The sequence below is a fragment of the Photinus pyralis genome, unplaced genomic scaffold (genome assembly GCF_008802855.1).
Source record: "Photinus pyralis isolate 1611_PpyrPB1 unplaced genomic scaffold, Ppyr1.3 Ppyr1.4_LG3b, whole genome shotgun sequence".
In the NCBI taxonomy this organism is placed as follows: domain Eukaryota; kingdom Metazoa; phylum Arthropoda; class Insecta; order Coleoptera; family Lampyridae; genus Photinus; species Photinus pyralis.
The window spans coordinates 13,486,012-13,498,238 of NW_022170510.1; the positions used below are offsets into that span (position 1 = coordinate 13,486,012).

General features: G+C 34.7%; 2 protein-coding genes and 1 long non-coding RNA gene across 8 annotated transcripts in view; 1 reads left to right on the forward strand and 2 right to left on the reverse strand.

Annotated features, from left to right (window-relative positions):
* LOC116167345 overlaps positions 1 to 12,227 on the forward strand; it is a 135,870-nt gene that overhangs the window by 29,155 nt on the left and 94,488 nt on the right. The gene's annotated exons all lie outside the window — the stretch shown is intronic.
* On the reverse strand, positions 2,240 to 9,101 carry LOC116167346. 4 transcript variants are annotated; one of them, XM_031482694.1, is made up of 2 exons: positions 8,906 to 9,101; positions 2,240 to 3,158 (listed from the first exon to the last, which is right to left on the reverse strand). In XM_031482694.1, the coding sequence occupies exon 2, from the start codon at positions 3,155 to 3,157 to the stop codon at positions 2,429 to 2,431; it is 729 nt and encodes a 242-aa protein (XP_031338554.1). In that variant the 5' UTR covers position 3,158; positions 8,906 to 9,101; the 3' UTR covers positions 2,240 to 2,428. The 4 variants fall into 4 exon arrangements, with proteins under 4 accessions (XP_031338554.1, XP_031338553.1, XP_031338552.1 ...); XM_031482693.1 differs by lacking the exon at positions 8,906 to 9,101 and adding an exon at positions 3,496 to 3,872; XM_031482692.1 differs by lacking the exon at positions 8,906 to 9,101 and adding an exon at positions 3,492 to 3,872.
* On the reverse strand, positions 9,537 to 10,515 carry LOC116167349. Its single transcript, XR_004144510.1, has 2 exons — positions 10,250 to 10,515; positions 9,537 to 10,200 (listed from the first exon to the last, which is right to left on the reverse strand). It is a non-coding gene; the product is annotated as an uncharacterized LOC116167349 (long non-coding RNA).

The window sequence follows — 12,227 nt, forward strand, 5'->3', positions numbered from 1 at the left end:
AAGGGTATTTGAATCGGACTGCCGGTAATTTATATAAATGTAACAGCTAGCAAGTCGCCACTGTACCATAATGGTACAATTAAGTAATATTTTTTCATAAAACTTTATCCTCTATTTCTTGGTGTTTGTACAGAATTGATTTTGACGTCAGTATTTCCGTTATCGTTACACAGTATAAAAAAGGTTCTAATATTTTAATAGATTTGAAGTGATTTATGTCTTCTCGGTGTAACCTTACCGTTATGAAAGTGATTTAAAAATGATTTTCATTCTTACATAAAATTTAATATTGCAATTAAAATTGATGGTCCATAAATCGGCATTCCACATTGATTTTATATGAATTCGCTGATCGAATGAAATTAGGAAATACTGCTTCCATATTGCTGTATCTTCTCTTCCTTTCTTTTCGTTTGTTAATTTAAAGACACGTTTAAATTCCTTGGTAGGTAATTGCTATACAACGGCTCACTAATTTGTGGATAGCGGTAACATTTTCTATTATATTGCAATCAGTTTTTTAAAGAATCGTTCGGGGCGACTTACTTCATTAAATGGTAGCTGTGACGGAAATTGACTAAATACACTTGCGGCATTTACGTTCCGGTTCTGCAATCAGATTTGAAACGAAAGATGATTTTCTCCTAAATAAATAACGCGAAAGAAAGCAAGAGGAGAAGTAAAATAAAACTTTCTACAGACAGAACGGAACTTAAAAGGTGCTTCAAGAAGGACAGTTTTCCGTCCTTTACATTGCAAAATCAATATCCTAGCCTTATGAACACAAATTAGTTATGTTTACAAATATTTCAGCTATTTCCCTCACAACAAGGTTTGCACATATTTCAGGAGTATCATGAAGGGTTATGTAAGGTATTTGAAGCGCAAGAGATGCGTCTAGATATTGTTAACAATTATACTTAGTGCTCGAAATCAAAGGGTCGTATTGAAATTACTCAATTAACATATTATGCTGAATGTTGCTAGGGTGTGTAGGCACAAAAAAGAGAACCTAGTTCTGTCGCTTTTTTTATTTGGTAGACCAGAGATTTCGGATGCTTATCGCTCTCCTCCCTTAGTGGACCCACTAGGGAGTTAATGCTGAAATTTAACAAGTTGTAATGTGTAAAAAACTTTACGTTTCACTCATTTCACACAATTTTATGTGAACAATAAAATAAATAAATTATGATCAAATCTGTGGTCCATGTCGTTGTTATTGAAATTCGCATTATACGGGGTGACTCAACATTACTGTGGACGCTGATGCCTAATAAAACGTCCGCGTGGGGTAGTTTACAATATGTACGGCCGGCACGTTACGAAATAATGAATCTACGTAGACAGAGGCGGTGAATTGGACAGTTTCATTTTATGCCTCAAGAATTTTTTGAAAACCACTATTTGTGTACGTCTCTAGCGGCTTGGTATTTTTTTTATACAATTCATTTTGCAGAATGCCGTACGGGAATTTTTTGTTGTAGTTGCCCATCTTTGGTTCTCACTTACATCAGTTCTCTCATGCAGTCATGTGTTAAAAACGGCACTTTTTCATATAGCAATATCGTTTTACAGGGTGGGTCATTTCACCCCCTCGTTTTTTCACTTGGTTTGTGACTAATTGTCTTACAATAATGTTGTCCCAACATAAATTTGTATCACCCCAAAACTCGGTACAACAAATGGGTTTACAAAAATTTGATTTTTTGATGTCGAAGTGGGTCCAATTTTTATGCAAAAATAATTCTTGTAACTTTAACCGTGTGCTAGGAGTTGCAACTCTCATTTTTATTTTAATTTAAATGGGACAAGGGTCTAACTGACCTATACTTTAGAAGGGGTAAATTATAATTAGTCCAGAGAAGAGAGGAACTCAAATTTCCGTATAAATGATTGTAGAAAACAAGTGGTCCCACAAAAATAATGGCACAAGATATACAAAGCGGCCTATATGTATGGAAAACTTCATTTGTAGCTTTATTATGTGTCGGGAAAAAATCTCAGGTTTTAGTTTAACAACGTATAGCATGAAAATATTATTCCCTCGGAATTATATAAGCACTGCCTCAAAAATATTAAATTAAGTAAAATATGTTTAAATGCAAATTATAAAAACACAAGTTATATTAGCAGTGCCGTTTATCTTTGTTTTTGAAATTTGAAATACCTCTATGGAAACTCAAAAGGAATCCCAATGACGTATTGGGAAACCATGCTATCCCGAGAGTGTAATATGAACTATGAAATAAAATAAGTTTTATTAAACAAGGAGAGGATCTTTACGTCATTCACATAAAGAGCCGAACGATTTAAAATTAATGATATTATCACTGGACATCTTCAAATTAAATGATTAGTTATAAATTACTATAATTACAGATAGTTCTCTGGAAGGAACATGTAGCCGCCTATAAATAAACATTACTGTTTATCTTGTTTGATAATAGTTCATAGCAGTCGAGATAGCTGGGCGTGCGAACCCACCGTCACAAGGGCTGTTGTCCCAGAACGGCCCATTACACCCTAACTGTTCGAAACAATCGTAGCTGACTGTATTGGATGATGCCGAACAACAGGATATGATGGCCCAGACACATCGGCTGGGTTGACTCCCGATTGAAGGTGCAGGAGGCTGGTTTTCAACCACCGTAATCGCGTTGTTCGTGGTTTTGCTGTCGGTCGGTTTTACTAAGGGCCGATGGGTTATCTGAAACCTCGATTTTCTTGTGGGTTTCACCGTTACGGGAGTTGCGGGCTCGTCGACCGTACCCCAAATTGGTCTATCTTCTACCAATTTGTAATCGGTGGGTATGGGTACGATAGTGTTTTTCCCAGCTGTCGGCAGGTACTTGTTATTAATGATAAGACCGGGGTTTAAATAGAGGGCCTGAGATGGAGAATAGATAGTCGGCTTCTCTGGAGATCTCCATATGGGAATGTAGTAAGGCCCCTGTATTTGTACCTGATTGGGCTGCCAAAGCATGGACGATGGTTTTCGATTTGGGGTTGTTCGCACCATGATGTTCGGAGGCGTCCATGGATCATAATGAGCCGCGCGTTTAGTTTTCCATCCTGAAACTCGGTTGTGGGAGGATTCGATTGCATTTAGCATACTCGTCAGAAGTAGTATTCCTAAACACACCCGTAATACTGCCATTCTGTAACAAAAAGAAAAATGAGTTTTCATTAACGATACTAGGTATAATTAAAACAAAAATAATCATTTCAACGGCGGATGCTGGGAGCAACTCCAATTGCGATGGCACGATAAGGGTTAAATTGAGGATTACAACGATTATTAGTGTTGAGCGAGCAGATGCTGCTAATGTAACTAACTGCATCGCGTAAATTTGTTAAAATGATAAAATTAAGTTGGCTGAAACCACTTACATGGAGAGGTAGGTAATAGATCAACGAATGAGGAACTTCACTGTACGAAGAAAATCAACTGAATGAAACGATTTGGTCACAAATTTCAGTTTTATATGTACCTAATTAATCGTGATTGATCTACGTCATACTTCGTCGTATCACTTTAGTCTACAGGAATTACTAGAAAACGTCCCGGTTTCCCTTATGTTTGCCTATAAGCTTTTTTACAATTTTCAGTTAAGCTCACCGGTATGCAAGCATTGGATCGTAGTAATGCATTTTGTTCTTTAGTGCCGTAAGCTTTCTATGAACGCCAAAGTTATTTTTGTCGTCCACGTGCACGTCTAGGCGGAGGCGCGTATATTGTACATTGTACATAGTGTATGAACAATACTGGTATTATAAATGGATTGCATTTAAAAAAATCACTAATTACTTGGCTAGATTATTTTTCACATTTGGAAAGTAAACCACTTCACCAATTCTTGTCTTTATAGTTTTCTATTAGATAAGTGCAATTGAAGGTGCAGTTGTTGTAAACATTCTGCTTGTTTTAGGCGCCTTATTTATAGCGTGTGCGAGGCAGCCGAATTCACTGCAACTTGTCGCATTTTCTTTAATATTTGTTCATGATGCTCCTTGTCTAGCTGCAAGTATGGTTTTATTAAATTAGCATTGGAGTGTCCTGTAATTTTAATAATTTGCTGCTCTCCAACTCCAGATTTTGCAACTGTGGATACAATAGTGGCCCTGCTCGAGTGATTTGTTATCTGCTTGTAGCGCATTTTGCAGAATCGTTAATTCAGTTGCCCATATAATTTTTTCCTACAGGAACATCTTTGTATCAGCCAACACCTCGCAAATCTTTCAATTTTTATCTCGAAAAGACAATCTCAAGTAGCTTTGAATACGGCATTTTCATTGGTCGACAACTAAATGTGAAAAATAATCCTGACTATTCAATTCATCTAACATTTGTCAGATTTCAACCAGTGAAATGTCTCGATTTCAAATTGCTGCGCCAATGGGAACGAATTATAGTGATAATTGCACGTGTGGTATTTCAGCGACAATTCAACTCATGTATAAAAAATCACATAAGCCGCAGTGTAATTGTCACTTTGACAGCGGCAAAAGTTACCTGCAACTTTTCCAGCGACAAATGCACTAGTGGTTTTTTCACTTATTCATTTTCGAACCAATAATCGCATTATCCTTACCCATATGACTAGTTTGACGTCTGTCAATAATTGATTAGTTTGGTGAATTTCTTGTTCGTTAAATTGTCCTGCCGAATTACACTCGAGGTTTGTATTTAAACCGAATAAATTTGGGTTGTGGCAATTCAAATCTGTTTCCTTTTAGCAATTGGACTCGAAAAACTGTCAACCTAAAAATGCTCCACCTGCGGTGTCGCATTTTTATTAGTTGACAGTTTTTCTCGTCTAATTGCTAGGCAACAGATTTTCATTACCTAAACAACCCAAATTTACTCGGTAAAATACAAACCTCTTGTGCAATTATAAGTGATAATTTCACGTGTGGTATTTCAGCGATTATATCATTCATACGACATTGAGCCAATCAAAACTTCCACTTTCCTTAGATACCAATGCATTAATAAGCGATTATACCCTTGACGACGTGATATAATCGATTTGGTGTTTTCGCTATGTCATTTAAAGTCATAAATCTAGTATACACTATATTTGATGACAATAACAATAACTGTCAAAATAAAATTCTATTCATTATATAATCGTGTCGAATACCACTCGAGCATTACAATAGTACATTATATATCAAGGTAGAGAAGTACAGTATTATTGCCTGAGCACCAAGATTACATCTCGAGGCGCTTGCGCCGAGGGATGTAAGGTGCGAAGGCAATAATAGACTTCTCTACCGTGGTATATATACTATTTTTTTCACTACTAGCACTTGAAATCCTCTAAATTAACATATTATATTGATAAGAAAATGAACGGTTGGACAGAATTTTTTGTTTATTAATTTAACATGTCAATCAAGTGCGTAGAAGTACAAGTCAAACAGGCCGTATTTTGTTCTGTTATTGAGATATTTTCAAAGAGTAATTTCGTTCGAATTTTTTCAAAATGTGATAATTTTAGGTATGTAATTTCTCTGGAAATGGCTGATGGTGGCAACTATTCTTTTTAGAGAACTTGTCTAAACGTTTATTGAGCGAAATTTCGGGTTGTGTTTTCTAAAAGTGACAGCGTGACAGTTCTCATTATTGACTACTAGTTAATAATAAAAAATTATTAACCACTTTGAACAAATGCCGAGAAAGCCTACTTTACAAGTGGAAAAAAGGTTAATAACCATGTCATCAGACGCTAGTAGTGAAAAAAATAATTTTTATACTACCTCGTAACTCGACGAATAATCCGTTGAAACACCACTCGACCTTCGGTCTCGTGGTGTTTCGGATCATTCGTCTCGTTATTCGGTAGTATAATCGATTATTTTGTATGCTCTTGTGATATTATAATTGACAATTCAATGCGATTATTCAATGACATTTGTCAAACTTCCACCAGTGAAATGACGCGAAATTTTGTCGTATTAACCGGAACATTCTTCTTAGTTTGTTAATCAATTTCGACAACCGACTTATCACCACATCTTTTAATTTAATCACTCATAACGAATTACCTTGGAGCACAAAAGTTCGAATAGAATCAATAGCAAAATGAAAAGCAACTTCCATAATTTATTTTGACGTTTGTTGTTGTCATGGAAATACATTCGCGTGGGTAATTATGCTTAATTTTTCTTTTGATTCGTTGAATAGTCCTCCGAATACCATTCGTAGTCGAAGTATTTGTAGATTATTTTTGAGCTGCTGCTCCACTAGCATTCGTGACAGCACCTCAAAAATATTCGACAATACTTCGACTACTTATGGTATTATATATGAATATTTTTAGCATACAACAAGATTAAACTTAAACAATTAACATATAATTGTAAGTTACTCATATAACAGACCTGAACAGTTTGCTTTAGTTACCGTTCTTGTTACTGCAAAGAAGTGGAGTAACTACACAAATTGTGATTTATAATAAGTTATAATTATTTCAGATGTAGGCAATATACCTACAGTGCGTAAATTTTTACTCAGAACATACAAATCTCTAATATCTGATGTTCAATTTTTACATACGAGTATACAAGGCAAATACCCCTATAAATATCTTACCTACTTTCATTTTTCAAGAATGCGAAGAAAACGGAAAACCCAAGAAATCTTCAAGATCTGTTAGGTAAATTGAAAAAGAGGATTTAATGAGATCGAAGAACCGGAAGAATGTTAAGAATGGGAAAAGTAGAACAAATTACTAAAACAATCAGTAAACGGGTTGAAAAATTAAAATGATATACAAGAGACCCATCCCAAATACTAAATTTAAATTAAAAAAGGGGCATATTTCTATATTATCGAATCGAAAGCAAAGATTTGCGATTATTATTCAGTATATTTTTGGCGAAAAATGAGCATTAGGATTTGTTGACCAAGTCAACTTAAAATGTACCTACCTTTCAAAGGTTAGTTTTAAATTAACCAGTGCCTCACAATTCTTGATTTGCATTTCAAGTAACTCTTTAAACTCATTTATAATGCGTATGCCGGACCTAATGTGTTCATTTGAAAACAAAATGTTCCCGAATCGTACGTAAGGTTTACAATTATGCACGTGGTCGGTTTATAACATTATTATTATGGATCATCGTCTCGTGTCGAAGAGGACCCTTATTAATATATGAAAAACTACTTTCCTCTCCAAAAAGGGTGAAGAAAATATCAACCGTATCTGTATCAAACTTCATTATTGCATATGATAATTTTTCAATTTTGATTGTAATTTCAGAAAAGATGATGATTTTTCAACTCGAGTTCAAAGTTTGACACATTAGCACTTTCTTCTCTAGTTGTACAAATACTCTATAACCATTACCTTATCTGTAGCAGGTCTGAATACAATTTTGGCACTCGAAATGGATATACATTTAGAATGAGTGTCTCGTGTGTTTTGTAATTCCAATTATTTGATGGGTTTTTTTGCACTGATTGTTCTCAACGAGGTCAAATTATTAAACGGTTAGCGCATACTAATTTGGTCACGATTAGGCTATTTGAGATGAGTAGATGATGAAGCATACATACGATTACAGGCAATTCCCTACGTATGACGAAGTTGTACTATAATAGTGACAATAGAAAACGTGCTTAAATTACCCAATAACTGTCGTAAATATAAGTATAAATATTGCAGTGAGTAATAGTGTAAAATCTTTGTAATGATTTTTTTAACTTTTAGAGATGCTTCCATTTTCGTTTAAAACAACATTGTTTTAATTACATTCCTAAAAGTGTTTCATTGTTACATTTCAGAGTTTTTAATACTCCTAAATTATAGGAACATGAAATGTTGTCAACATAACCATTTTCCACTTACGAGATCGAATTTTCATTTAAATAGTATATTATATACCAAAGGACTAAAGGGAGGGTTTTAATCACGAGGGTGCAGATTGTTACCCGAAACGTAGCAGCAACAAGCACCCGAGAGATTAGGACGCACCTTTAGGCCTGTAGTATATACGATATTTTTTGTACTCCTGTAATCAATCAGCTACAGGAATTTCAATGTTAAAGTCCAAATTTGAAAAAAAATTTGGTGCAAGACCAAAAAGTACATAGAAATGTTACTTATTAAATTGTTTTTAACATTTCAGTGTGTATTGCCACTTTTTGTCCCTCGTCGTGTTTTTATCCCTCGCGAAGAAAAAGTGACACTTTAATCCCTTAAATGGAATAAAAAACAAATTACTGTAGTCCACGGAGTACAAAAAATTCAGTTAATCTCTTATGCACTCATTAACCCCTCATATTAGGTTTATCGAGTTCAAGTATAAAACTGCGAAAGTTTAAAATCATTTGCCCTTAATAGGCCAGTCATATAGCATGATAAGCATTTCAGAAGGTCAGGGGGTGCCTAGCAAAGTGACAGGAGCCCGGAAAAGTAGTCAGGTTGAATGTTACTGCCACTGTCATGGGAATGAAAATTTCCTGACATAAAGTAGGCACGAAAAACTGCCCATGACGGTTTCCAACATTATTTCTATCGCTACAGAAATACGATAAATACGAACTTTTCAACTTTCGTTGACATTATAACGTTCCTGCTTTCATTTACTCCCGATTATCGGAATACCAGTAACGATAGGGCATTTCAATGTATTTCAATATCGCAAAAAATTGCATTACGCATAAAATTGTCAATTTAATTCTGAAAATGACAGGAATATTTCGTGTATAGGTTCCTGTTTAATTAATTGTTTATTATTGATTTTCCAAACTAAATTAAACTGATGATTGAACTATACAAAGTACGCAGTGTCCGTTTAGGTTTCTATGGTTTTCAAACGGTTCCGGAAGTGGTAACAAGTAATCTGTGTACCGGATGGAGTATGGTTAGCAAATAGGTGTTAATTCGATACTTACCTAATATTTTATTTTGTTATATCACGTCTGTGTTGAAATTGTCGATTTCCTGATTTTAACGAAGTACATAGGAAATATACGAATTTCAAAATCAATGCATACAAAATATTGAATTTTCCGCACTTTCCTTTTCCTGCATAATTTTCATTTTGGTGTGAGTTCACTTTTCTGATTAAACATTTTTGTTTGTCGCGTGAGCAACGTAACGTTGGTCAACATTGATTAAGATACCTGTACTGGGAAACCTTGAAACAAGGCAAATACCAGAACTGCGTACATTTGAGAGATCATATCGGTAGCGTTAATTTGGTACTTGGCATCTCAAATGATACTTTTTATAAACTCGCCGAGACTGATTTTTATGAGCTTCCTACGATATTACGTACCTACCGTCCGCAATTAAACATTGTAATCTAGTGGGAAACTGGGAATGCATTATTGCACACTACCTGCGTTTGTGTAATTCTAGATTGCACAAAGTTGACTTCTGATCATACCTTTAATTTTTCCTTGTGCGATGTATAGATTGGAGTCGTAGTCGGTCGTGCACTTTTTTATTTCGCTTTAAAAATAAAACCAGTTATAAACTTGTAGATTTTAATATACAAATTGTAAAAAAATGTGTCGTTGATTATGGGTTGTTCTTTTTGCAACCGAATATTGAGTAAAAAATTACATTTTGATTTGTATTGAAATGCCCATATTCGACAGTGACATTGGTTTGCATTTTGACTAAATCTATCACTTCCTTAAGATGATATATACAAAGCCATATTATCCTTCGTTCCGTTCAAACAGATATTGAACTTGAATGTTCATTTAACTATATTTCGAAGGCATTAACTGCATTTTCAATAACCGCATGAGCAAATTCACTCTCACAAGGGCTGCTGCCCAAAAATGACCCGATGCACCCTAACTGTTGAAAGCAAGTATTCACACCATCCGTCGTGGCGGAACAGCACGATATAACTGCCAAAGCGCAACTATCTTGGGTATTTTTTGGCACATTTGCACTGGTTCCAGGAGCACCCATACCGTTTTGACCAACTGAACTATCCAGATTAGAGCCTCTGTCTACCAGTGGCACTAATGTAACGTCACCATTCGACAAAACTACAACTTTCGGCGGGTTATGAACTGGGAAACCCGTATTCGTGTACGTAGGCGATCTCCGTTGCAATCTGGCAGACCTCATTAGTGGAATTGGATACCTTTCATTGTCCTCATTTGCGCCAACAGCGAAAGGTATAACACCAATTAAGACCACCACGAACCACGCTTTCATTCTGCAACTAAAACAGAAATTTATTATTAAATGGTAGCAAATCACGAAGAACTAACCTTAAAACTGTCCGTCACAGTAGGATACTCTTACACGGTCTGAACGAAAGTGTCGGTCACGATGTGGTTTTATACGCGAACATACAATTGTAATTCTTTGAGGTTATTTACTAACAAATTTTTCTATTTTCTTGGAATCGTCACTTTACGTACTAAATACACAATTCCGTTTTTTTGGCGTAAGGTGAGATTTTAATCTAGTTTTTCTTTTGGAATCAGCATGTCAACTTTCTTTATAGGATTAGAAAAGATCATTGTGTCGCCAGTCTTGTTTAAGACACCAATGCGAAACAAATCTGCAAATTTTCAAGGACCATCAACTGAATACTGATGGATACCTACGTCATAGGTGTATGACCCACAGATTGTAACAAAGAAACGCTAAACGCTTCTTGGTTCATAATGAACGTTAGTACACATTGTCCTAGGCTAAGAAAGCATTTTATAGGAGGGTATTTAGGTGGACAGAAAAGAACTTGGAGGGAAGTATTCGTTATATATAAACTTTTACTTCATATAGGTAGATTGTCGTTCATTTTTTTGTATACAAAAGAGCTTAGAATCGACATACATAGTGTCATTATTACGTCTTATTTATATAATACCTTTTAAATTTATGCAGAATATGGACTGAATTGAATGTAAGTGATTATAACACCAAACTGAATGGTTTTTGAAGTAATTATGTTACAATGACTGCACAAATTTTCGCTTCGTTCCCCCTTTCTACAAAAACCGTCCATTTTAAATATGGGAATATAATAAAAAGTTGCCCTCACTTTTCAGTGTTAAAACCATGGTTGAACAGAAAAAATAGGGTTATCATTTAAAAAATAGTTTTTTTCAGTTTCAGAATAGTGAAATAGGTCTATGTTTTATGCCTTATGTCACGGCATTGTACTACTCTCTGAAGATATTATATATATTTTCCAAACATTTTGAAAAAACTCGAAAACCATTTGATTTAGGTTTGTGGTTTGCTACATTAAACATCAAAATGAATAAAAAGTGTGATTTTCCTTTCAAATTTTTAAATCGCGGTACAATTAGGTGGTGTAATATTGCAAATATTTTAGTTGTAAGGGGCTGATTGGATAACCCACTATAGAACTTTTTATAAATTCATTCCCATTAGTTTCTCATATAATAAACGACTAAGATAACTAGTAGACAATTTATGCAACCAAAGGGGACCCACAGAAAAATGTATGCACACTAAAAATACCTACACTACTAAAATTCACAAAATACGTATCGTTTTCTTAAAATACAATTATAAATACCTAAAATGCCAGTAGGTACTTTTGAAAACCTTCGAAATTCATTTATTGTAACAAAATTTCCTTTGAAATTCGTCTGCTGTATAATTTCCTTTAAAATCCTTAGATTTTTAGAAATTCCTTAATATTTAGTACCGTATAATTTAATACTGCCATCGTAGTGCAAAAGGGAAGAAATCGCCTTTTTTGGATTGTTTCCAGAACTTTTAAAAGTTACTATATAAAGACTACATCAGAAATATTTACCCGAAAGCCAAAATTTTAAGAGTGAAAAGTTTCAAAAGAATGATTTTGAAGAACATTGTGGCGTTTTATAATTTAACAAAATTGAACCGTCAAACATTGTGCGGAGTAGGTGTATCAAAATAGTGCACCATTGAAGGCTGCGATAACAAATGAGTGATATCAAAAATCAAATAAATATTAATAGCAACTTTAGAATCGAACATTTGCAATTTAATATAACCGGATCTAAGTAGCAATTAACACGACTTAATTGACCTGCGGGGGTGGGAACACTCGGAACCCGCAGGAATATGGTTTCAGGTAACCTATCATATACCAAATGATTTTTTTTAAGCTATAATAATAACCAAAACACATAATAATTTATATCAGTCACACTCTATCAATGGACATAAATGGTAAATGGTGAAAAAGCGAAAAAGAACAAATCGCCAGTCACCAGTCAAAATCTC

Bases quoted from the DNA above. Each gene is read 5' to 3' on its own strand.
- LOC116167346 (XM_031482694.1), bottom strand. From the start codon at position 3,157: ATGGCAGTATTACGGGTGTGTTTAGGAATACTACTTCTGACGAGTATG.